The following is a 26,046-nucleotide window of genomic DNA, read 5'->3' as shown; positions in this document are numbered from 1 at the left end:
TGTGCCCCCGCAGGACAGGACAGTGCTCACCCGATGCCTGGGGGTGCGGCCCGAGTCCACATGTGCCCTCCCTGGGTTGCTGTGTGCTGAGGACATGTCTCCAAAGCCTCCTTCTGGGGAGCCGCCTGGAGGCTGCTGGCCCCTGGGCGGGATGTGTGGACTGACGGCATGGCCCCGGGTAGGGGGGGTGTGCGGGCGCCCTGGTTCTTTTCCATACAGGCTGAGAGAGGATGAGTGCCGCGAGCCTTGGAGATCCGTTGGTGTGGTGGTGCTGTGGGGTTTTCCACCTCAAATAGACCATGTTTAATTAATGAATATTAGACTTTAGGCCCCCTCTGGGGCTTCAAATTGATAGAGTGTTGTGCAGACTTTCCCATTGTGTCGTGGTTTTCCACTGGCCTGAAGGATCCTTCCCTCTCCTCCTGGAAGTGAGCTTTGAGCACAGCAGGAGTGAGGCCCATGGTTTTGGGGAAATGGGGCAGCACTCCCTCGTTTACATGTCTAGGCCTTTCATTTGCAAGCTGCTGTTCATCACCTGGAAGCCAGAGAACGTCAGCAGGCTGGGGTCACCCCCTCTCTGAGCCAGCTCCCTCTGCATTGTGGGGCCCCAGGCCACTCCCTGACTTCCCAGGATCCAGAGAGCCGTTACCTTCCACTCGTTGACTTAAGTTTTCTTGGCGTGAGTTTGCTGGGACCCACCAGTGGGCTTTCTGGGAAGCACAGCTGTGGGCCATCTGGCATCTGCATAGGGATGTTTGCGGGCCCTGGGAAGATTCACGCTTTATCATGAGGCAAGTGAATGAGGTCATCTTCCTGGAATCTGTGGCCCTTCAGGCTGTGGGGTGTTCAAGTGCCCTTTCCCCAGAGTCCCTCTTGGAGCTGCAGTAGAAGGGCACGCGGCGAAGCAGATTGGCCGGCTGCTGGAATTGAGATTAGTGTCGGGCTCTTGTGGGGCTCTGGGTGTGTTGCCCCTCCTCGTCCCCACGGGGTTGCCAGCGGCGGGGAGCAGACCTGTGGTTCCACCAGCAGGACCTCAGTGGCTGCTGTCTCTGCCAGCCTGGGGGTGCAGCTGTGTGTGAGGCGAGCCCTGAGGACGAGGTGTCCAGGGCCGTGGGGGGAATTCTTGCCACTGTAGAGGTGCCCTCCGCCCCCCACCCCAGGCTCCTCCTGTTCCAGCTCTTCTCTCCACATCGATTATTCAAGAGAAAACTTCGTTTTTCTGGGTCCTTCCCTGAATAAAAGCCTTGCTGATCTCTGTAGCCCTGCAGCTGGCGGCTGGGGTCCAGTGGTCGCGCTTATCCCAGACTCGCCTGGCTGCAGGTGGCCGTCCACGGCTCTCTGCAGGCCACTTTGGTTGGCACCTTGGGGTTAACCACGCAGAGGCTTCTGCGAGTTTACTTGTGTTTACATTTAGTTTGTGTTTACATTTAGTTACATTTAGTTTACATTTAGTTTGCTCTAAATGTGGAGCTGTTTGGAACCAACTATACGTTTGGGGTTTATCTGTAGGTACTGGCACTGCTCAAGTTGCTCACCTAGTAGAGGCTGAGGACGAGGCCTTTTGCAGAGTTTGACTTGGGCTCACTTAAAATAGCCTAGCAAATCTGAAACCATTCCCCTCTGTCCCCCAGTAATTGAGAGAGACCCTGAGGAAATGTTTGAGAAGTATGATCCTCTGTCTCTGTAACCAGGTCGCCATGGCTGCTGTTGGCTCCTCTGCTGTCCCCGGCTGTCCCCCAGGTCACCTCCCCTCCTTGCTGCCTGTGTCCAGAGGGCGTGCACAGGTTCCAGTGGATCCGGAACCTGGTCCCAGAGTTCGGGGTCTCCAGTTCCCACGTCAGGGTGCTTGCTTCCCCGGCAGAGTTTTTTGAGCTTATGAAGGTAAGTTGTGTCCACAGGTGAGAGGGATAGACATTTGAGTTACAGGCTTGGGGACATGAGGTTGGGTGAGTCCTGAGCAGAAGTGCCTTCTGTTCTGGAAGTTTCTGATAGCTGCTCGGCTCATTGGTGTGGGTTCTTCTCCCTGTTAGGTTTTCAGCCTTACAAATGCTTGAGTTGTGCCGTCATCTGAGGCTCCCCTGCGTGTCTAACGTCTCAGGTAGAGTAGCTCAGTGTGTGGGCAGTGAGGGGCAGGTCCCAGATTTTGATTCTTACCCCAGGTTCGTTCCCTCGGTTTCATCAGAAGGGAGGCTGGTGAGGGCGTGTGGGTGTCCTTGCTAACGATATCTGGGAAGAAAGGAACCTATTCTAGTCACGGCATGATAGGCCCCTCCTGCCCCTGCAAACATCACCAGAACACAGTGCTGTCATCTTGGTAGGCTGGACGTACGGGGAATGAAGACCCAGCTGACCCCCGGAAGAGATTTGATATGTAGGAAGTGGCTGGAATTCTCTTGTTCGGTAAAGTGACTTTACAGATCACTGGAAAATTTGGACACCTCGTTTTAGGCCTTTTGATCCCTGTTCTTTCCTGTGACTGTCTAAGGTTTGTGCCTTCTCTGTCCTGGTGGAGATGCTAACCTTTGCATTTGGGGGGGCTGAGCTTTGAGTACTCAGGTGTTCGTGTCCCATCTAGTTATTTGAGTTAAAACTGCTAATTGGGATATTGTGAAGCTGATCAGTTTTTATTAACGTGAACTCTCTGGGTTAGTGGTGATGTTAGAATTAAAATATGATGAGGTCAGGCAGGTGGAATGGTGGTAGATAATAGGAAGTAAATGTAGAAATTAATTTTTCTGTAGAATGAACTGTGCTTGATTTGAATAATAGCACATTCTCCTTTTGCCCTGTTGTTCTGTGGATCCACACTTAGCTTTATTTCTGACGAGCTCCTTCCAGAATGCAATTTGCTTGTGTGCGTGTGTGTCTGTGTACGTCTGTCCCCTGACTTCCCTGTGCTGCTCGTAGTCCTGTGTGTCCTTTTTGTGGAGAACTGATGTTAAGGTGGTTTGCTCTTTGCTCCTTCTTGGTTATCTGTTTGGCTTGAAGAAACAGGTTTTGCAGAGGCAGTTCTTCGTGTTCTAGTCAGGCCTGGGTGAATGACTGGCTGAGTCTCCGCGTGGCCATCCCCTGGCTGTGCACCTGCCCGGGTGGGGCCCTGGACGACAGGAAGGGCCCCGGGGCTTGGCCCAGCAGGCTGGGAGGAAGCCCTTTTCTCACGCCCTTTGAATGAGTCTCTGATGCAGGGATTGTGCCGAATGGGATGTGTCTCTTCCCTGGGCCCACGGAGCGGCCTCGTTCCCTGAGAGGGGAGCGCAGCCTGCCGCCTGCCCAGCCTGCGAGCCCTCATTCTAGCACCTGAGCCGAGGTGCCTGTTCCTGAGTCATCGTTTGCTCTGTGTAATCGTGTTCCCTGCAGGCATCCTCTTCCCAAATAACAAGACAGAGGAGAAGGCGAACTTGGGAAATTGTCTTGTGCTTTCTGTGTGTGCAGGCCCTGTGCCCGTGTTTCTGGGCAGGCCCCACAGGCTGTGGGTGCTGCGTCCCTGCCTGGTGGGAAAGCAGGTGTGTGTGTGTGCCCTGTTTCCTGCCTCCCACGAGGCCTGGTCCTTCTGCGTCTCCTTCCAGAGCGAGACCTTTGACAAAGCCGCCCATCTTTCTGCCCCTGGCAGCCCCTCTGGGCAGGGTGCTTCGAGCTCTGGAGGGGGGTGATTGTTCCACACTGGGGAGCAGGTCTGCACACAGCACTCGGCCTCTTGACACTGTGGTCTTTGAGCACTGATCTGTTTTGTCTTGGTGCCTGGGGCCTGGTCTGTGCTTCAGTGCCTGCTCATTGTGAGACCCAGCCATGCAGGTGCGGACAGGAGTGCCGTGAGGTGCAGTTTGGCACCCCCACTCCCCTCCCCTGCCCATCAGGGACCGCTCTTGGCGGCTTGTGCCCTGCATGTGCCGTACATGCCCCCGGGGCAGTGAACGGGCCATGGTCTGCACTCTGGGTGACTCCAGCTTTCATCACAGTACATTGTGGACATGACGTCAGGTCGCTGTCAGACCTCCTTCATTCTTTTGATGGCTGCATCATGTCTCGTGCGGTTAGGTCTTGTCTTTAAGGGGGAGGATTTTATTATTTGTTTATTTAGCTTTTAAAAAGATTTTATTCATTTATTCATGAGAGACACGGAGAGAGGCAGAGACATAGGCAGAAGGAGAAGCAGGCTCCCCATGGGGAGCCCGATACAGGACTCGATCCCAGGACCCTGGGATCACGACTTGAGCCGAAGGCAGACAGCCACTGAACTACCCAGGTACCCCAGGGGGAGGATTTTATCAGGATTATGGGTCATTATTTGGGAGGGCACCATTAGCGTTTGGGCTCAATTCTTATACCAGTTGGAGAAGGTGTAGGATAGTTCAGTCCGAGGCGTTACTTGTTTGATTTTCTCAGTAGCTGTGGAAGCGATGACTGACTTGTTTTCCTCTTTCAGGGCCAGATCAAAGTGGCCAAGAGACGGGTGGTGATGGCATCTCTCTATCTGGGGACAGGTCCTTTGGAACAGGAACTGGTAAGGTTTGAGGTGGGATGGTCCCCAAGGCAGCAGTGAATCACCCTGAACCCCCTGACTGCGTGGTGCTGTGGAGTTGAGGTTGAGCTGCCTTTTCTTGGCCTTCGCCTCTCAGCCAGCTGCTGGTTGTTGTTGGCCATGTCAGGAGGGCCAGTGAAGGGTTCGGGGAGGGCTAATCCTCGCTTGCATGTCTTCCCCACCCTACACAGGGGTTCCTAGGCTGCTCTGTCTGCTGGTCCAGGGCTCAGCAAACTACAGCCCATTGCCTGTTTTTGTATTGCCTGTGGGTTAAGAATAGTTTTTGCATTTTCAAATGACTAGAAAAAAAATCAAAAGGAGGAGAATATTTGTGATGCAGGAAAAGCACGTGAAATTCAGATTCCTTGTCCGTAAGTAAAACTTTATTGGAACGCAGCTATGCTCACTCACACACATATTGTCTGTAGCTGCTGTTTTGCTACAGTGGCAGAACTGAGTAGTTGTGACAGACTGTCTGGCCCACAAGGCCCAGAATATTTACTGTCTGGCCCTTTGCAGAAAAGATTTTCCAACCTTGTGCTAGGCAAACGAACCGAAGCACAGGTCGGGCTGGGGTCAGGTGCCAGGTCTGTGGCCCTTCTTGTTCCACCTGCACTTGTTGTCACGCTACACTTATCACCTGCAGTGAGATTGGAGGGGGGAGGGTGGGAAGTGCCAAAAACCACCGTTTTTGCACAGGACATGCTTCTTGGGGCGTGAGTCCAGCACACATTGTGGTGCGGGGGCATAGTCTATGGGCTGACTTAACGTGAGTGTGGGCGAGACCGTTCTGTTGTCTGCATCTTGGGATGGCTTTCTGCTCTGAGGCTGTGAAATGAGTCTGGCACCCACAGTTTTCTCTGGGTTCATCCTTGCCTGGAAACCCACAGGTTGGAGCTGGGAAATACTAGGGATTGGGTGCAGAGAATGGGGGGTGGGGTGGGTCAGCAGAAGCACTTCTGTCCTTTCCTCTCCCTCCCTGAGAGGGAGGTCTCCCTCTGTCTTCAGGACATGCTTTTAGCTACAAGCTCGGGAAGCCTGTTTGTTCTTCTGAGAGAACAATGTCCTGTCCAGTCCATGGAGAGTGGCCAGTGGGCAGGTTGTGTCTTAGATTCATTGGTTCAGCAAATATTTACTGAGTGCTGTCCGTGTGTAGGCACTGTTTGCTGTGTGTCTGTGGGGATTTTCTGTTGAAACGTGTGAGAGCTGGTGTCTTAGAGTTTTTCCAAAGGTGGCAAGCTCCGGACTGCTTCGGCAGCATATCTGACCCACAGACCCTCTGTTCTGAGAGGCCCGGCTGGACAAGGGTGCCAGCGGTACCTTCTGGTTCCTTTTACTGGTCTCAGATGAAGGAGTCTCCTGGTGTTGACTCTTGAGCACTCATGGTGCGGATGTGTGTTCCAAGATGATGTGGGGGGGGCCGGGTGTGCATTACCTGGCAAGTTGATCCTTTTTTGTTGTTAAAGTAGGTTCCATGCTTCTCCCTCTGCCTGTGTCTCTGCCTCCCTCTCTCTCTCTGTAACTATCATAAATAAATAAAAATTAAAAAAAAAAAAAAAAAAAAGGGATGCCTGGGTGGCGCAGCAGTTTGGCGCCTGCCTTTGGCCCAGGGCGTGATCCCGGAGACCCGGGATCGAATCCCACATTGGGCTCCCGGTGCATGGAGCCTGCTTCTCCCTCTGCCTGTGTCTCTGCCTCCCTCTCTCTCTCTATCATAAATAAATAAAAATTAAAAAAAAAAAAAAAAAGTAGGCTCCACACCCAGTGTGGTGCTCCATGTGGGGCTTTTTTTTTTTTTTTTTTTTTTTAAAGATCTTCTTTATTTATTCATGAGAGAGACACAGAGAGAGAGGCACAGACACAGGCAGAGGGAGAAGCAGGCTCCACGCAGGGAGCCCGATGTGGGACTCGATCCTGGGTTTCCAGGATCACACCCTGGGCCGAAGGCAGGCGCCAAACTGCTGTGCTACCAGGGCTGCCCTCGATGTGGGGCTTGAATTCACAACCCTGAGATCAAGACCTGAGGCGACAACCAAGAGTCGGACTGAGCCACCCAGGTGCCCCTCGATCCTTTTTTTAATATGTAATCATCTTTTTGGATCTTATACTTCTGTTCTTTGGGATTCTTTCCTTGATAGGTAGATTGTCTGGAAAACACTCTGGAAAAGTCACTCCAAGCCAAGTTCCCTTCAGACCTCAAGGTGTCCATCCTCTTGGACTTCACACGGGGCTCAAGAGGTGGGTCTGGTGCACCCTCTGCCCCAACATTTCCCCTTTCAGAGCCCTGTTTCAGGAGTGACACTCTTGCCACCCCCCGCCCCCGCCCCAGGCAGAGGCAAGGCTGTTTGAAGACGGCCCAGACAGCCTGGTTGTCCTGGTTGTCCGGCAGCATTCCTTCTGTAGCTGGAAGTGACTGGAAGCCCAAAGAAAAACAACTTAGGCTAAAGGGACTGTTTTCAACTCCTATGACTGACCTGCTTTGGGCGGGTCAAGATTTGGGGGTTTGGCCAGTCACCAGGACCCATCTGCTGGCCCTCCTTCTTTGGGCTGGCTTTATTTTCAGGCTCCGCATGGTGGCCTTGGCAGCCCCGGGCCTGGCTACCCATGACATTGTGTCCATCGGAAGAGAGCCTGCTTCCTGAGGGTTCAGACTGGAGCTCCCAGAGTGGCCTGCTGTGGGCCACGCACCAGGGGCTGTGCGTGTGCTGACCAGCCCAGCCCAAGCCTGGGTGCCTTCTCATGGAGCGGGGCGAGGGTTCTGTGTGGGTAGAGCCATCATTACCCAGGGTAGGAATGCCAAGGGCAGAGGAGGGTGGAACCCCTAGGAGGAGATGGGGGTATAGTTCCCAACAGGAGAATGATTGGGTGCCGGCTACTAGAATAGCAGATGTCTGCAGCTCCACCCACTCCAGTCTTGTTCTGAGATGCGGCAGTGTCCAGAGCAGAATTTGGTCTGAGGTCCTCCGGCCTGTGATGGTGCCAGACAGAATAGTGGCATGCCCAGCCCATGGAGAGTGGCCAGTGGGCAGGTTGTGTCTTGGATTCATTGGTTTAGCAAATATTTACTGAGTGCTGTCTGTGTGTAGGCATTCTGGCCATTTCATGGGCGGCACAGGCAAACGTGGGCCCTGGTAGGCAGTTCCTCCCCTGCGGGGCTGGGTATCTTTCCTGGTGTGAATAGCCTGTCCTTTCTCTTCCGCTCGCCCACGTATTTAGGTAGGAAGAACTCCCGCACAATGCTGCTCCCGCTGTTACAGAGGTTTCCAGAACAGGTCCGCGTCTCTCTCTTCCACACTCCTAACCTCCGTGGTCTCCTCCGGCTCCTGATCCCTGAGCGCTTCAATGAGACCATTGGCCTGCAGCACATTAAAGTGTACCTCTTTGACAACAATATCATCTTGAGTGGGTGAGTCGGCTGCCTTCCATCAAGGACCTCCCTTCAATTCGGCCAGGGTGGAAGTTAGCAGGACACAGAGAAGGGGAAATCGGTCACCTCAGGCCTCAGGAACGTGGGCACATGTTTGTAGTCTGGTGGTCGGTCACACTACTGCCTCAGTGTCTTCCACGACACCCTCCTCCGCCGTGGCTGCTGGCAGCCCATCGAGGGTGGTCAGAAGGGGGCCCTGGCTTCCTGAGCACTTCCTGGGTGCTAGCCAGTCCTCTGTGCCCACATGTGCTGCTGTGTTTGATCCTCACAGAGACCCGTGTGGTGTTTTCCCTACTTCATACACGAGAGACTAGAGAGGATGAGTGACTTCATTGGGCAGAGCCAGGAACACAGAAGAAATGAACCGCAGAGCCAGGATGGCCGCCTGGGTCCTTTTGATTCTGAAACCTGGGCACTGGGCTCAGCCCTGGTGGCGGGTAGTTGGCTTTGTGAGGGTCCCTCTTCTATCAGCTGTCGCCTCAGCATCGAGACTCCGTGGCTTCCTCGCTGTTGTCCCCTCATGCCACTCTTGTGCAAGTGGCCATGCTCAGGGGCGGCTGCCCTGTGGGGTCCTACGTGTTCGTCACTGCCCTGATCCCACTGGCTCCCCTGCAGCCACTGTTGCCTGCTCTCCTGCCTGAGTCCTCACCCACCTCTTTCCCACCCCCTCCCGCAGTGCGAACCTGAGCGACTCCTACTTCACCAACCGCCAGGACCGCTACGTGTTCTTGCAGGACTGTCCCGAGATTGCAGACTTCTTCACGGAGCTGGTGGACGCAGTGGGGGATGTATCCCTGCAGTTGCAGGGGGATGACACAGTGCAGGTGGTGGAGGGGATGGTGCATCCTTACAAAGGTAGGGTCCTGAGCCCTGCTGCCCTCCCCAGCCTGTGGGGGGTGGAGGTGAGGGCTGAGGAGAGTGCCCCTCTAGGAGCCCAGCCTCTGTCTGAGGCCAGACAGAAGTGACTCACTGGCTACCAGGCATGCTCTGTGGGTCCGGGGAAGGTGGGAGTGTGGGCTTTGGCCTGTGCCTGGGGGAGGGAGCCAGGGGCCTGCCCTGCACTTACAGGAAGCAGCCTGCTAACTGGCCTCCCCGGGGCCAGTTCCCCAGTGGGGAGCCCCAGGGCTCTGTGGCTCTCAGCTCCACTGAGGTCTGTGGCCTCCTGCCTGGAAAGTGAAATGGGAGAGCCCTCAGCTCTGCTCCCTGGAAACAGGCAGACCCTGGCAGCTAGTGTTCCTGGGGGCATTTGCATTCCTCTGATTCCTGTGGCTTCCTGGTGGCCTTTGGGAAGGCCCACTGCTGAATTTGCAACAGTGTCAGCAATGTGGGGAGGGGTAAAGCCTGACCTTATAAGGAGAAGAGCCCCTGTCCTGGGTGCAGGGAGCGCGGGCCCTGGAACCAGTCTGTGATCTGGGTGTCTGCTTTGCCTGCTGCCAGCCTGGATGCTCAGTTATTATTATGATATTTTGAATTTTTATCAATAAAAAATTCATGGAAATTTGTTTTCTCTTGTATGAGTACCTATGTATAATTCTCAATTTTGCCCTTTGGCTCACAAAGCCTGAAATACTTAATATCTGGCCCATACCAGAAACACTGGCCGACCCTTGTCTAACTTTATAGGCCAGGCATGAATGTGTGGAGAAGAGGGCCCCACGTTCTGGGAACGTTATGAGTCATTTTGCTTGGGGGGCAGGTGAGGGCGCCTGGGCCCACATAGATATGCTCAGGGGAGCCGGGCAACTCAGAAGGAGCAAACGGAGGGATGCAGGGGACACTCGAGACCCTCGGAAGGATAGCCTGAGACATGGTGTGGCTGGAGGCTGCTCCCTCCCCCGTGGGTGCTGCTGTCAGGGAGGGAGGGCTCTCCTTGTCCCAGAGCCCATCCCCAGAGACACTCAGGTGTGGCCCTGTCCCCGGCCATGAACGTGTCCTGCCCTGTTCCTCTCTGACTCTGGCTCAGCCTTTCCCAAGGCTTGCTATTTCCTCCAGAGGGCCAGCTCTGGGCAATTGCGGATGTTCTTGGTCTCCCATCGTTGTCACCCTGCAAACTGCTGCTCTTAACCTGCTCCCTGTTTGCACTGCATTTGGGTTTTATCTTCTCTTCTCAGTTGGATGCTGGCTTGTTAGTGTTCAGTGACAGCATTTATGCTCAGTTCTCGTCCGTCCAGTGTGTTGAGACAGCCACCCACCCCAGCTTGCCTGTCCATGCACCCCACCTTGGGGACCCTGCTCCCACGATCCCACTGTGTGGCACTTGCTCAGCCCATGGTTTTGCCCATGCTCGCATTCACTCACTCACACGTTCCTTTATTGTTAGCCTATCTCACTGAAGTGCAGTGTGCATGCTGAACACCAGCCTCAGGTGTGCAGTCCACATGTGTGTGCATGATGGGCCGGCTCCTGGAAGCCCCCTCCAGTCCCCTCTCAGGTGCTGTGCCCCAAGGTCCCGCTCCCTTGATTTCTGTCACCTTCAAGTAGTCTGGTCTGTTTTTTGAACTTCTTTTTTTTTTTTTTTAAGATTTTATTTATTTATTCATGAGAGACACAGGGAGAGAGAGTGAGAGAGAGAGAGAGAGAGAGAGAAAGGGGCAGAGACGCAGGCAGAGAGAAGCAGGTTCCATGCAGGGATCCTGACTTGGGACTCGATCCCTGGTCTCTAGGATCAGGCCCTGGGCTGAAGGCGGCACTAAACCGCTGAGCCACCCGGGCTGCCCAGTGTTTTTTGAACTTTTTATAGGGGCACCCGGCTGGCTCTGTTGGTAGAGCATGCGACTCTTGATCTCAAGGTCGTGAGTTCGAGCTCCATGTTGGGTGTGGAGATGACTTAACAAAATTGTAAAAAAAAAAAAAAAAAAATAATTTTTTGTAAGTGGAACTGGTAGGGGCCTTTTCACGTTCCTTGGCGGCAGGTTCTTTATGACCTTTCCCTGGACGATGATACCTGAGGAGGAGCCTCTCTTGGGGCCGGGGGTCTGTGCTCAATCGAAGCCTGTGGGTAGATGGTCAGGTGGGGGCATCTGCACTGGCCTGTCTCGTGCCGTGTCCCTGTGCCAGGCAGGAGCCCAGAGCCCCCACTTTGCTCCTTCACCTTTTCCTCCTGTGTGTCCCTGCAGGTGACCGGGCCGCGTACTGCAGGGCGGCCAACAAGAGGGTTATGGATGTGATAAACTCAGCTCGGGCCCGCCAGCAAGTGTTGCACGCCCAGACCTTCCATGGCGACTCCCTTTTGACTCAGGAGGACGCGGCAGCTGCTGGGGACCGGAGACCAGCCCCCGATACCTGGATTTACCCGTTGATCCAGATGAAGCCCTTTGAGATCCAGATTGACGAGATTGTCACTGAGACCCTGCTGACAGAGGCTGAGCGGGGCGCCAAGATCTACCTCACCACTGGCTACTTCAATCTGACCCAGGCCTACATGGACCTGGTCTTGGGCACGCGGGCTGAGTACCAGATCCTGCTGGCCTCCCCAGAGGTGAACGGCTTCTTCGGGGCCAAGGGGGTGGCGGGGGCCATCCCAGCCGCCTATGTGCACATTGAGCGGCAGTTCTACAGGGAGGTGTGCAGCCTGGGCCAGCAGGAGCGGGTCCAGCTGCAGGAGTACTGGCGGAGGGGCTGGACATTCCATGCCAAAGGTACGCGGTGGCCGGCTGGGGCTCAGGGTGCGGGGGCAGCCTGGGGGGTCATCCCCAATCCTGCTTCACCTGTCTGTGCTGGGCCTTCCTCCCATCTTGTCCTCCTGGCAGCCTTGCACACATGCCACAGCCTCCCAATCGGGAGCATTTGAGTTCTGCAGAGTTTTCTCTCTTCCGCTCGCAGAACTTCATGCCGATGACCTGGGTGGCTGTTTCAGGAAGCACGTGGAACTTCTGCGGGTGGGAGGAGGTGCGTGCGGTCACCTTCCCTGGTCATCAGTTTCTCCCACATTGGCTGTGACCTTCTCAGGGACAGAGGGTATGTTCCTGTCCCTGAGAATTATTTATTTGGTATTAAATGGTTTTTCAGTCTTTCCATCCCCACTGTGGTTCTTTCTGCTTGATGTGAATTCCCCACTTATTCCCCATAGCTGAGGAAGTTGAGGCCGTGTCCTTTCCATTCTGAGCGACACAGCACTGCCCATACGTGGGTCATGGTCTGAACTGTGTGTGGATTATGATCCTCCGCAGGCATTGGTGTGCATTCCTGGGTCAGCTCACACGTGCCATAATCCCAGGTCCGTGGTCTTAGGGATAATCGGGTTTCAAACCTTGTGCTCAGCAGAGGGATTATCCCTGCTGCTTGATGTGTTAAGGGCACCTGCCTCTGGGGTGGAGTTATTCCTTCCGATGCTTCAGGGGCCACACGACCAGATACTTAGTCCTGTGTCTGAAGAAGAGTGACAAACGCAGAGAGCCCCTGGCCATAAGTGACATGTGTGGTTTTTCTGGGTTTCTCTTTGGTGGTCAGAGGTCTGTTTGACTCCCGTGCTGGTCCTGGAGTCTTGCGGAAGGGCTGATGGAGGAGGGGATGGGGTTACTCTGGTCTCTGGTCTTTGCCTGGAAGTCCAGGCTGTAGACAGCCATGGCCACTTAGCTGCGTTGTGTAGATTTGAGGTCATTTTGGAATCATTGGGTGGGTGGAACTCTTTTTTTTCTTACATCAGTGATTTTCACCTGGGGATATGTTAAAAGAAATACTAAAGCCCAGACTGCCTTAGGTCTCTTGAATCCAGCTCTCTGGGGATTAATCCAATGTGGTGTATGTATATAGGTTTTTTTAAGATTTTGTGTATTTGTTTGAGACACAGAGCACAAACAGTGGGAGCGGCAGGCAGAGGAAGAGGGATAAGCAGACTCCCTGCTGAGCAGGGAGCCAAAGCAATGCGGTGGTGTAGGGGGGGCCCCCTCAATCCCAGGACCCCGGGATCATAACCTGAGCTGAAGGAAGACAGTTGACAACCTGAGCCACCTAGGTCCCCGCAACGTGTGTGTGTGTGTGTGTGTGTGTGTTTAAACTCTCCAGGAGTTTTTTTTTTTTCTTTTTAATTTTTATTTATTTATGATAGTCACAGAGAGAGAGAGAGAGAGAGAGAGAGGCAGAGACATAGGCAGAGGGAGAAGCAGGCTCCATGCACCAGGAGCCCGATGTGGGATTCAATCCCGGGTCTCCAGGATCACACCCTGGGCCAAAGGCAGGCGCTAAACCTCTGCACCACCCAGGGATCCCTCTCCAGGAGTTTCTGATGCCTTAAGAATCACTCTCACATCTCCGAAGGATAGCCCTTCTGGTCTCTAGGGTGGTGGTTCCCGCTTCCTGCTAGGAGGCTCACATGCCTGTTCCTGCTAGGACAGGTGGCATTGTGTTCTAGGGCTGAGCCAGGCAGGTGGTCAGATGCCTCAGGCAGGTAGGGCTAGCCAGCAAGGAGGTGTGGAAAATATTTCAGGATTGGTTTTGTTCCTTGTGAGAATAGCCACGGTGCCCAAGCATGGAGTATTGAAGACTGACCTGGAAAGCAGGAGGAGCTTTGATTCTCAGAGGGGACGTGTGTGCCTGGGGAGCTGTGCAGGCGATGCCTTGACAGCACTCCCTCCTCGTCTGTTCTGTGGCACTTCGGGCTCCCCAGCTCAGTGTGGTCTGGTGGTTCTGACTGGGCTGTGGGTTATTTCCCTGATTCCCTGAACCAAGCAGCACTGATAAATGAGCAGTGACCCCCCCCCCCCTTTACCGTTGAAACAGAAACACACAACCGGCTTTTCCAGTGTGGCTCGCCTTTTCCCGGACAGGCATGCTTCTGCCCCACCCCGGGTGGGGCCTTGCACTCCGGGAGCACTGGATTAGTGGGGAAGGTCAGGAATCCCAGGGCACGTGTGCCTGTGAGTGTGAGAGTGCGAGTGCGCAAGAAAGAGGGGATGGGGTACGTGGGCAGAGGAGCCTAACCTGAAGGCCAGGGGTCCGAGGTCAGAGATCACTCGGTATTGAGGTCAGCGGCCAGGGTCCTTTCCTGTTATTGTGATCAGTGTAGGGGGTCCTTAAGTCGGCCCCCTTTTCTGGTTCATTCCTGCATGCTCATTGTCCCCAGAGCAGCCTATGAGAGGAGCGAGCAGCCCAGGTGGTGGCAGGGGTGGGTGGCTGGGTTTACTGAGGCTCTCTGCAAGGCCCGTGCTGGGTACAGATGGTGTCTGTTTATGCCTGCCTGTGGCCAAGTAGCCCATAGCCTGATAGTCTTACTCAGGCTCCTGCAGGGCAGGCCTGGCTGATCTCCGCTCTGTGCTCCCGTGAACCCTTGGTGAGGACGGTGAGCCAGGAGCCCATGTTCATGGTGTCCACATCTTTGTGGCTCTGACAGTACTGTCCCCCCACCCCCCAGGAGTCAGGCAGGGGGGACTCTTGCACCTGCTGTGGCCCTGTGAGTGAAGTGATGCAGGAACACTGCCTGGTCCCTGCCTGTGGGAAGCTAACAGTGTTGGCTTGGGGCGCATCCTCCTCGTGGAGGTGACCTCAGCGGTCAGTAGGTGCCAGTGGATAGCAGCTCAGTCCAATGGCAGAAGGCTCCAAGCACTGGGGTGTGTCCTTCAGTCCTTTCCAGCTTATCCCGGCTGGAGGATATCAAGCAGTTGTAGAGATGCCTCGTTGGAAAGACCGGAGGTGACTTGTGGAAGCAGTGCTCACTGTATTCGGTGGGCTACCGAGTAGAGGTGTCTCACTGGCAAACTGCGGATTCCTTGGTGTTTTTTTTTTTTTTTTTTTTGAGAGAGCACGAGTCGGGCAGAGGGAGAGGGAGAAGCAGGCTCCTTGCTGAGCGGGGAGCCCAATGCGGGGCTCCATCCCAGGACCCTGGGATCTTGACCTGAGCTGAAGGCAGACACTTCACCGACTGAGCCACCCAGATGCTCTGCTTTGCTGATTCCTTAGCATCCTTAGCAGACTTGAGTATACGTCATGTTAATATTGCTTCGAAGTACCAGCAATATCATCCACTATTTAAAGACCTACTCTAGAGACTTTTGCAATGTGGTCCATTCATTTTTTTGGGTTTTTTTTGCAAAGACCACCTATTCAGAATGCGGAGAGGCCCTGTGTACATGTGTCGTGCTGGTGACGCCACCAGACTTGGATTCTTTAAGCCTAATTCTCAGGCCAAATTTACCTTTGGCAAATGTGTAAGGACCTGGTCCAACCTCCATGTAAGACAGGGCGATGGCAGTGGTTCGCCTTCAGGAGAGCACAGTGACCTGACATACATTCTGTTGGGCTTTCTGTGAAGTGGCCGAGAGCCGAGGGGAGGCATCCCAGGGGCCGTGGGGTGGGTGCTGCTAGGTGGGCCCATGGAGGTCTTGCATTTCTCGGTGAGGAGAGATGTCCTTGTCACCTGTGGTTTTGTTCCCGTTCCCCCCACCCCCCTGGGGGTCCCTTAAGGACTCTGCTACAGTTGGAGGTCCTAGCTGCGTCTTCTTGGCCTCTGGAGAGGCGGCTGGGCATCCACGTCAGACAAGAGTCCACCGGCAGCTGTGCGGGTTCATGCCTGGGCAGTTGCCTGTGGCCTGGCCCTCGCTCCTTCCCTGGTAGGTGGGGTGCAGCAAGGCTCTGAGAGCTGGAAGCACCTGTAATGCTGCAGAACGGTCACCTGAGTTCGGTGCTGGGTGTCCGTATTTTTCCCCAACTATGCTTTCATTATTGTGTAGGCATTTGGTGCCTAGCACAGCACCTCACAGCTTGTGTAGTTATATTTTCCCTTTTAAGTGAAAGTTTGTATTTTCTCATTTATTTTATGTATGTATTTTTAAAATACTCAATTTCTTTTTTTTTTTTTTTTTTTAAATTTTTATTTATTTATGATAGTCACACAGAGAGAGAGAGGCAGAGACACAGGCAGAGGGAGAAGCAGGCTCCATGCACCGGAAGCCCGACGTGGGATTCAATCCTGGATCCCCAGGATCGCGCCCTGGGCCAAAGGCAGGCGCCAAACTGCTGCGCCACCCAGGGATCCCTAAAATACTCAATTTCTTTAGAGCATTTTGGGTTCAGAGCAAAGCTGAGAGGAAGCTCCAGAGATTTCCCAGCTGCCTTGCGCCATTCTCTCCCAGCCTCCTCTACTGTCAGCATCTGGCCCCAGAGGGCGCGCTTTCAGAAGCGATGATCCGGCATTGACACACTGTCATCCTCCAGAGTCCACATTGTGTCAGGGGTCATCCTGGTGTTCTGTATTCATGGGTTCATGCGAGTGAGGACCTGTATCTGTCATCATGGTGTCACATGGAGGCTTTCATTGCCCTGAACAGCCTCTGGGCTTCCTGTCCATCCCCCTCCCACCCCTGCAGCCACCAGTCCCTTTACTGTCTTCATCCCTTCACCTTTTCTAGAATGTCCTGCAGCTGGACTCACACCATCTGTATCCTCTTCAGACTAGCTTCTTATGCTTAGTTATGTGCATTTAAGTTTTTTTTTTTTTTTAAATAAAGACTTATTTGAGAGAGAGAGTGAGGGGAAAGGCAGAGGGGGAGGGAGAAGCAGACTCTGCTTTGAGTACAGAGTCCGACACAGGGCTCAATCCCACAACCCCAACATCACAACCTGAGCCGAAACCAAGAGCCAGCTGCCCACCTGACTTGAGCCCCCCAGGCACCTCGTGTTTAGGGTCCTTAACCCTTATGTCTTTTGGTGGTGCTGAGTAACATACTGTTGTCTGGACCACAGCTTGGTCATCCATCCACCTACTAGAGGACATCTCAGTTGCTATAGAGTGGAGAGCAGGGCTCGAGGGCCAGGTGCAGAGTGGTTGTCAGAGATTGTAAGCCCTGCATTGGCCATGTGCCAACCAACCAGCATCTCTAGGGCTCGAGGAGGTGGCAGCCCCAGGGGAGCCTGAGCGGGAGGATGTTTGTGTCTACTCCCCAGACAGGAGTGGGCCTGAGCCTTGCTGCTGGTGCTGTCATGGGACTTCTTGCTGGGAGCCTGGCCCCAGCCCACCCAGCAGCCCCTTTGGGCAGGGGCCACATCCAAGTTGGGGGTATCTCGGAGGAGAATCAGAAAATGAGCTTTGAGGGATGCCTGGGTGGCTCAGGTCCTGATCCTGGGTCTGGGGGTCGAGTCCCGTATCTGTTTCCCCCCGGGAGCCTGCTTCTCCCTCTGCCTGTGTCTCTGCTTTTCTCTCTGTATCTCTCATGAATAAGTAAAATTGAAAAGAAAAGAAAAAAAGAAAAGAAGAGAAGCTTTGGGATGTAGACTTGCCTTTCCTCTGGGTGCAGTACCGTAGCAGTGCCAGTACAATGTGTGTGGCTAGGGTGGGGTAGGCCATTGGATTAAGAGATTTCTGGCTCCTGCTGACAGAGGAATCTGTTAATGATTGTGAGAATTGTCACTATTTTTACTGCTTTCCCGACAGGCGGCTTGGCCTGGTGCCCAAAGGTGAGCTTGCAGTGCGAGCTGGGGCGACTCCGCCCTGTGTGTCTCCGGCACGCGTGCCTCAGTGGGGTGCTGGCAGGTGTGCACTGGGGCATGGACCACTCTGCTCGGGGTAGGGGGGGGCCTGGTCTCCCGGCCTCTTGAAGTGGTCTGGAGTGTAACAGGTGACTGCTTAGCCCTCTGAGGTCACGACTGTGGTGTCTTCTTGTCCCCTTAGATTTTTGTAGGGTCTGAGAGTCCTCTGAAGTTTATTGCAGAATATCGTGGTGGAAGTGAAGGAGAGGGTGTAAGATGACATTTTTCTTTCTTTCCTTTTTTTTAAAAAGACTTATTTATTTATTTATTTATTCATTCATTCATTCATTCATTCATTCATTCATTCATGAGAGACACACAGAGAGAGGCAGAGACACAGGCAGAGGGAGAAGCAGGCTCCAGGCAGGGAGCCCCATGTGGGACTCCATCCCGGGTCTCCAGGATCAGGCCCTGGGCTGAAGGCGGCGCCAAACCACGGAGCCACCCGGGCTGCCCAGATGACATTTTTCTTGAAGAGAGCCTCAGGGACAGCCTCTCACCAGAAACGGTCTGGAGCACCTGCTTTAGAACTCAGAGGTTTTTATACTTAATTTCGTCATCATATGTTGGAAGATGCACAATTAGCCTCATTTACTCGTTCAAACAAGTATTTATTGAGTGTCCACTGTGTGCCAGGCAGGATTCAGGGTGCTGGGAATCCATCATTGGGGACCTGCCCTCTCCAGGCATCTGTCTAGTTTAATAGGAAGCAGATACGTACAGATGAATCTGTCTTTTTTTTTTTTTTAAGATTTTATTTATTCATGAGAGACACAGAGGCAGAGACACAGGCAGAAGGAGATGCAGTCTCCTCGAAGGCAGATGCTCAACTGCTGAGCCACCCAGGCATCCGTAGATGAATATATTATAATAAAATGTCAGGTGATGGAACGGGTTATGACCATAGCAGGAGGAGGGATCTGGGCCGGATCTGGGGGTTAGGTGGCGGGTTGGGAAGACCTGTCTGCAGAGGGGACATTCACCAAGCACAGACCCTGGCTGGAGGGTTCAGGTGGAGAGAACAGGAATATGAGGCCCTGAGACTGCTGGGCATGAGGAGGAGTGAGGGGGGCAGGTCGGGAGGGAGTAAGGCCTGGAGGTGGCCGGGCCCATGGGAAAGGTCAGAGGCCTGGCGAGGGAGCGCTGTGAGAGCCCTGGGGCCACCTGGTTTGCTCATGCACAGCGCTGGACCGTGTGGAAAAGGGACTGTAGTGTAGGTGTGGGCAGAGCAGGAGAGGAGGCCCAGGGTGAGGGAGTGAGGGCTCTCATTGAAGAGCTGGGAGCCCGCAGAAGTCTTGGGATTCCGTCCAGTCATCTGTGTACCCCAGCGTGCTCCCTTGGGCTGAGGGCTGCCCACGGCCAGTCCTCTCTTGTGCTGTCACTCCTGTGGCTCTGCCGAGTGGCTCCTAGTCTTATGGGTGCTAGGTTGGTAGAGGCGTTGGGCACAAAGGTCAGGGCTTGATAACAGGCTTATGGCCCTGCTGGGAAGTGTGTAGAGGCCCCAGCCTGCCTCTCAGCCTCTGTGCTCAGGCCCAGAGCAAGGGATGCACCCTTGGGAGTCCCTCCCTGAATGGAGGTTTCCCGGCTGTCCTTTAGGTCTTTCCCAGCAGCAGAAACGTCCCGCCTTCAGAGAGCTTGCACCTGGAAGGGCTGTTCATGGGGCATTATCTTGATCTCCTGGGGCATGGGTACCACGTGGCTTCAACATCTGTGGTCTTTATGTGGAGAAAGATCCCAGTCCACATGGGTCTACAGGGGGAAGTGGTGGGGCAGTTGCAGGTCTCACCAAGGTGGCCAGTAGGTTCAAGATACGTGCTGCCCTTCACTCGCACATGCTCTCCAAGGCCAGCCAGGGCCAGAGAGGAAAGCTGAAAGACAGGTGTCTCTCATGCCTTCCCAATGGGGCGATGGTGGCGGGTGGGTACTGAAAAGCTCTCGTCTCGTTACACATAGAATCTGGGTACACCTTTGTGTAGCACGCAGATATGATTCCGTGAGAGCAGGATTTCCTTTGGGGCTGGCAATTAGGAAAAACAGGTCTAAAAAAGCTTGTTAGTGGTCAGTAACGAAAGCAGGCTGGAAGCTGGGGCGAGGAGCTGTTGGTATGTGCGGGGATGGGCTACATGCCTCTCATGGCTGGCCCCTAGGTTGTAAGTAATAGATCTACGTTTAGGCAGATTTCAGAAATAAGAGATACTCAGAAGACCAGGTCCTTTCAGTCTTGCCCTCCAGGTCCTTTCAGTCTTGCCCTCTGGTCCAGGAGCCTTGGATGGCATGGTTCACATCAGCCTTAGCCAGTGCCAGCCCCATGGGTGTTGGGGACACACTCACTGCTGGACACACTCACTGCTCCCAGCTGAGCGGGCTCCGGAGAGCCGGCTGCATGAGGAGCATGGAGCATCCCCAGTGCTTTTGAGTCTTTCTGATTGTGACATTGAGAGAGTCAGAATAGCAGTGGCAGGTGGTGAAGCTCAAAGGCTGGGGGAGGTCAGCCCCTGGTCCTGGCCCCCCCAGCCTCAGGCTTTGTGGAAAGAGGGGCAGAAGCAGCTGAGCCTAGTGGAGGCGGAGGGCCGGCACTGAAGCAGTCAAGGCTTACCTGTTCCACCTGGACCTCCCTGGGCATCTGGAACAGAATGCTAGGGGCCAGCCAGCGCACCCCTAGTATCTCAACACAAGATAAGGTGAGCCACATGGTTGCCTACGCGACAGTGGCCCCATGGGGCGGTACAGTTGGCTGAGTGACATACGCAGGCAGGCAGGCAGGCGGCTTTGATGTGGCCCCTGTGTGTGTGTGGGGGGGTCGAGCACATTACAGGAACAGGCAGCAGAGCATCGTCATCTCTTACCCAAGGTATTCTTGGAAATGCTCTTGCTCTGAGTGAGAATTAGGAAATGGTCTTCTATTTTAGGCTTCTTGGTGTGTATTACATGTTGTTGATTCGCTCACGATGGTCATGCGCTCCTGTGGGCCCCTTTACAAGGGTCATGTTGGCAGAAGAGAGACCGGCGGTGGTGGGGAGGGTGTGAGGAGGCGGGCTCTGAGCAGGCCGGCAAGCCTCACAGGGGAGCCAGGCCGGCTCCAGCACCGGACAGTGGGCTGGGCTTTCTGGGCCGAGCGTTCTCGGTGCCAGTGATGGTGTAGTGTGGAGGAAGAGACAGAGGCCAGACCCAAGTCTGAGCTCCTGCAGGAGAAAAGAAGTCCAGGGCAGCAGATGTCCTTGGGAAGTCAGGTTTTGGGAGTAGCCTGTTTAGGAGAAGAAGTAGCTGTGACAGGCCCTGGACCGTGCCAGCAGGCCATGGGACTCGGAGGAGGGGGGACGGGTGCACAGCAGACCACCTGCCTGGCGTCTGTTTCAGAGCACAGTTTAGGATTCTGAGACCATCTGCAGCCTTCCTGACAAACATGTCAGCATCCCGGGGGATGGGGGCAGTATCCTCTATCCCATGGCTGCTTGTACTGTACCCTGCTTTTTGTCCAGCTGTGTTGTCAGCCGGCTCATTTCCTAGCAGAAAAGGGGAAATGGTGTTCTCTGGGGCGGGACAGAAACTTTCAGGTCCTCTTAGCTTCTCTCCTCCACCGGCCTCTAGTGGACTTTGCGTGTCTGGCTTTGGCTGTCCCTGAGCCCCTAGCAGGGACGCGCATCTAGTGTCCTGTTGGGTGTGGTGTGTCCGCAGCCCGAGACAGAGAACTGCATGTCCCTGGGTGGGAAGGGATGCAGGATGGAGTGTATCCTCCATACCCACCTCCCCCCGGCAACAGCTGTATTCCCGCAGACTTGGGTAGGAGCATTGCTGTCCCCTAGGCTGCCATAAGCCCAGTGGGGTCTTTCCCCTTGGTGCTCATGGCAGGGCCATGGAGTCTCTGGCCAGGGTGGGCTTCAGGTTCCAGTGGCCAGGATGTGGCCGAGGCAGTTCAAAGAGCTGGGGATCAGAGGCCCTGAAGCCTCTGGGAAGGGCTGTGGTTAGCACGGGGTGGTGAAAGCAGAACCTGAGCATGGGCATCCAGGGGCTCCCTGAGAAACCCACCTCTCGCTGTGCTTGGGCAAGACAGGAGGAGGTGGCTTCCTGGGAACGCCGGCTGCCCAGGTTCCTGCCCTCCGAGCAGCTCCCTGAGCGGACAGCGCATCGCGCCCGACTGCTCATTCCCAGCGGGCTGCTTTTCTCTTAGGTTGAATGAAGTGTGGAGAGGCTCTCGGCAGATGCTGTGCTCATTTCCTGTCTGCACGTTTCCTTTTCCCTGCAGGCCTCTGGCTGTACCTGGCAGGGAGCAGCCTGCCCTGTCTCACGTTGATTGGCTCTCCTAATTTTGGGTACAGGTCAGTTCACCGGGACCTGGAGGCCCAGATCGCCATAGTGACGGAGAGCCGGGCCCTGCAGCAGCAACTTCACCAGGTTGGTTGGGACAAGTGGGATTTGCTGGGGTGAGTGGGTGGTAGCTGGGTGCTCGGCCCTGCCCACATCGCCGGGTCCCCTGAGGGCTGTCTCCGCCATCGTCTCCAGTGAGAAGGACCCCGAGTCCTCAGAAGCCTGCTGGTGGCTGGAAGGCTGGTCCTGAGAGGAGCCCCACAGGCCCGCCCTTAGAAACTGCATGCCCTTTTGCTTTTGTCCTGCTGCGGCAGCTGCTCTTGCCCCACTCCCTCTATGCGGGTCGCAAGCGCTCCTCTCTCACACCTCAACACCCCAGCTTCAGAGGGCCACGGGAGAGGTGGGGAAGCTGGGCTCACTCAGGCCCTGGGCCGCTGGCAGGAGCCTCCGCAGGAAGGCCGGCCAGGAGGCAGAATGGGCACTTAGGGCGCCAGTGTCTTTGACCAAAGAGACGGAAGGGGCAGACGTCAGGAAGCAGCCAGAGCACCGTGCAGAGGGGCTTCGTGGAGAACAGCGTAATGTCATGGGTGTGGGCAGCCCCGTTGCTACGTCGCTGAGCCGTAGAGTTGTGTGCACGCGTCACCTGGGTTCTGCCTCTCGCTCTGCCTTGTCTCCCTTGCTAGTGCTCTGGCTTGGGGTTGAACACACAGGGGACGGTGCAGGGGGCCGGCCAGCAGCAGGGTCCGCTTGTGGTGTGTTTGCGGAGTATGGAGGTGGGGGATATGTGGGATGGGCAGAAACTTGTGGCTGCCTCTTCCCCCTGCCCCCCTACCTGCTACCCCAGGGGATAGCGATTGGCCCAGCAGGTCCCCTTTTCCTTGGGGATTGCAGCATCTTGGAGTTTCTGTGGTATTGTTCTCATGCTGGCAGTTGTAATAAGGCTTCTGTCCTTCTGTCCTCCTGAGCGTGGGAACTGGGGCCACAGTGGAAACCTGACCTGCTCTGTCTGGCTCGGCCCGTTGGGGTGCACTGGCCATCGGGCGCAGGTGGCCGGTCCAGGAGCCTTCTGCTCCCCTTGGAAGACACAGGTCAGGCCTGTGCTCTCAGCCACTTGGAAGTGAGGAGGGCAGCCCTTTCTGGAGCTGGGGTCGGAGACCCTGGGCCCCATACTGCTGGCAGGCTAACGGCCCGGAGAAGCCGGGGAGAACCCTGTTTCCTCCCTGGGGCAGCAGCTATCTCAGCCCTTCTTCGGTGGTGGAATATTTTACTGTCTGTTTAGAGAAAAACAGAAGGTTCCTGAGAACTGGTTAGTTCTTTTGTGGGACTGTGTGTTTGGTGGCCTGTGGCAGCACCGCTGGACTCGGAAAACACAGACACCGTTCTGTGCGCGTGAGAGTGGCCTTTCCGTGGAAGGGCCAGCTTCCCTCCTGAGTCACAGGAACACAGATAACGCTGCCGAGGGCCAGACCTCAGAAGCCTCGGCTGTTGACTTTGTGAAGCTTTTATTCTCCAGTGTTGGGAATGACTGTTGCGAAACTGTGGGAGCCTTTGTTGCTGGACAAGGGCATGGTAACTGCCTTGTCCCTGGGACCTGCCTTCTGCCGTCTGGGAATCCTGTCAGCGGCCCGGTGGGGCCTTGGTGCCGGGAAGGCCTTTGCGACCAGGGGCCAGAGGAAGTGGCAGCGGTTGTGCTCTGGGTGGCCAGCGCGGAATCTGATCTGCTCAGCAGGTTTCTTGCGACGGTGAGGCTTCCAGAAAATGAGGAAGCCTTGCAGCTGAGGCTCCAGTTGGAGTCGCTGGTGCAAGAGGGTCAGGGCTGCAGCCCGGTGGGGTCTGCTGGATTTCTGTACCCATTGCAGAGACGCCTCAGCCTGTGAGCCCCTGCCCTGGGGTCGGTAGCGTTGTGGGTGAGAACTGGGCCAGGACTGGTTCCCCATGGATTGGGGTTTTGTGGGGGCAAGTCCCCCAGGCCTGTGCCCAGGGTCCTGGTACTGGCTCTCCCCGACTTCCCAAGTATGGGGATTGAACCCACATCCTGGATCTGGAGAGAAGCTGGGCCAGTTGCGGTCAGGAGCTGTTTTCCTAAATGACATATTTGGGATATTTTCCTTTTCTTCCCAAACCTGAATCCCAGGGGCTTTAGATTATAGAAGGGTGCAGCCCTTCCATTCTTCAGAGCCATACTGATTTTTGTGCTTTGGAAATGAAAAATGGCATTTCTAGGTAATTCCACCTATATGCTTAGATTGTCGGACCGCAGCCCCCAGGCCCCCCAGCACTCCCACCAGGTGTCCCTGTGGTGCCTGATCCTGGGACTGCCTAGCCACACAACCCACCCACAGCCCAGAAAGTCCCTAGAACCCCGGCCACCCGTGTCCCTGCCCCGTTCTCCTCGGGATAGGGCCCTGTTCGTACTGCACTGGGCGCTGGGAATGGAGAGATATTTTTATCAGAATCCGAAGACCCTCCCTTCACTCAGTACACACAATAAAAACTGAAAGCTTCCTGGTTTTGTTCAGAGAACACAGTTTACCACTTGTGACCCAAGAAAGACTCCCTTGAACAGCACTGTAACCTTGGTCAGCTGACTTCCCCCTCCAGCTCTGTCGTGGGGTCTGTGAGGAACCTTAAGTGTTTCTGGTAATTTAATTGAAATCTTGGCTGAGTATTCGTTTGAAAGTATAAAGCTGGAGCGGAGTCTGTGGAGACGTCTGCACGCTTGGCCCCTAGGCCCTCAGCGGCTCCTCTGTCAGGCACGTCCAGCCGGGGACCAAGGCCGTCGCCACTGCCATCGGGAGGCCCGAGGGTTCGAGCTGGCGGCCAGGAGTCCGCTCAGCTGGGAAGTGCCACGTGGACCCTGGCCCCAACGGAGTGGCCAGGGGGGTGAGCCTGAAAACTGTGCAGGAGAAATGAAGTCCGGGCCCTGGGGCCGCCCAGCCCTGGACAGGAAAGCTGTGGACACTTCCCGTAGTGTTCTGCAAGGCCAGGTGTCCGCTGTCCCCCGTTCCTGCTGGGTGGTCCCTGCCCCCAGGGAAGAGCACACCTGCTCCTGGGGCGGGACAGGGCGGTGCCATCTCCGTGCCCCCCCCTCTGGTGCTCCTGGGCCCACTCCAGGCCGTTTCCCAGGCCATTCTGTTGGGTCTTCATAATGGTGTGGGATAGTCGGTATTTTCTGGACAAAGTGATGCAGAGATCCAGAGAGGGATCGCCCTCTCAGCCCTGTGTGGTGGAAACAAGTGGGATCACTTTCTGACTTCTTCATCAAATACCTTATAAATGGAAACACAGGACTTGTAGGGTGTTTGTTTAAAAAAAGTATTTCCTCTCAAAGATTCTAAGCACAGTTTAAGAGAATATGAGTGTTTTTAAGCTTGTTTTTAAAAGTAAACATTCATTGTAAAAATTAAGAAAAATTGGAAGACGCCTGTCCCTCCATTCAGAGCCATCAGTGAAATCATCCTGAGGATTCCCTCTTGTTCTGTGTGACAGGGCATGACTTGTCTCTTCTTTCTTAATGAAATTAGGGCTGTATTCTCCGTGTCGTTTTTCTAGAACATGATTATCTTGTGGTGCAGGCTGGTTTGTCATACCGATTTATTTATTTAATTAGTTGTGGTGGACATTTAGGTGGTTTCCAGTTTTTCCCTGTTATAAATGTCGCTGTGATAGATAGCACACAGAAGTCTTGAGAGCATAGCTTTTCATCCTGGGATAAATTCCTACAAGTGGAGCTTCTTGAGGCTTTGATACCTGTTGCCAAGTTGGTCTCTGGGAAGAAGCCGTGACCCCATCTCCAGCCGCGGAGTGCATGGGAACGCCTGGCTCCCTGGTCTGGCGGCTCGGGGTCACCCTGTGACAGAACGTTTTGCCAACTTGAGAAAAGAGCTACTCCCTCATTTCAAGAATGTGTCTTTAAGTTGCATGACCTCATTTAGTGAGGGTGAACTTGTAAATCCTCTCTCTGCCAGCTCGACTTCCACTCCACATCCCCTGTTCCATGCACATCTTGGTCTTAAAAGCATAGAGACGTGAGCTTCTTAGCTTGCTGCTAGGGCAGGTTTGATGGGGTGGCTCGCAGGCCTGCCTCCCCTGCCTGGCTCCCTTGTGCCTCAGCTGGGCACCCAGGCACCCCAGCACCCAGGCACCCCAGTGCCCCGGCATCCCAGCACCCAGGCACCACAACACCCCAGGGCCCAGGCATCTCAGTGCCCCAGCATCCTAAGCACCCCAGTGACTGGGCATCCCAGCATCCCAGGGCCTGGGTACTGCAGCACCCTGGCACCTTGTACCCCAGTGCCCCAGTGGACGGGCTGAGTCACCTGGCGCTGTGGGAGAC

General features: G+C 55.0%; 1 protein-coding gene across 26 annotated transcripts in view; it reads left to right on the top strand.

Annotated features, from left to right (window-relative positions):
- The window catches only part of PGS1 (phosphatidylglycerophosphate synthase 1), a 37,136-nt gene that overhangs the window by 6,773 nt on the left and 4,317 nt on the right, over nucleotides 1-26,046 (top strand). For 7 of the 26 annotated variants that reach the window (XR_005364142.1, XR_005364143.1, XM_038546437.1 and 4 more), the window contains exons 2-9: nucleotides 1,692-1,881; nucleotides 4,424-4,501; nucleotides 6,658-6,757; nucleotides 7,736-7,925; nucleotides 8,623-8,801; nucleotides 11,063-11,584; nucleotides 11,769-11,903; nucleotides 21,649-21,797. Coding sequence is in view for 19 of the 26 variants with exons in the window: in XM_038546437.1 (XP_038402365.1) it covers nucleotides 1,692-1,881; nucleotides 4,424-4,501; nucleotides 6,658-6,757; nucleotides 7,736-7,925; nucleotides 8,623-8,801; nucleotides 11,063-11,584; nucleotides 11,769-11,903; nucleotides 21,649-21,797 (1,543 nt within the window). In the remaining 7 variants the exon portion in view is untranslated. Of the gene's footprint in view, nucleotides 1-1,691; nucleotides 1,882-2,054; nucleotides 2,099-4,423; nucleotides 4,502-6,657; nucleotides 6,758-7,735; nucleotides 7,926-8,622; nucleotides 8,802-11,062; nucleotides 11,585-11,768; nucleotides 11,904-21,648; nucleotides 21,798-26,046 lie in introns of those variants that run through there. The other 19 variants (XR_005364144.1, XR_005364145.1, XM_038546444.1 and 16 more) reach the window with 13 other exon arrangements.

Source organism: Canis lupus, chromosome 9 (assembly GCF_011100685.1).
Source record: "Canis lupus familiaris isolate Mischka breed German Shepherd chromosome 9, alternate assembly UU_Cfam_GSD_1.0, whole genome shotgun sequence".
NCBI classification, from domain to species: Eukaryota; Metazoa; Chordata; class Mammalia; order Carnivora; family Canidae; genus Canis; species Canis lupus.
Note: the sequence above shows the minus strand (reverse complement) of the source record. Positions and strands in the feature narration are given on the sequence as shown.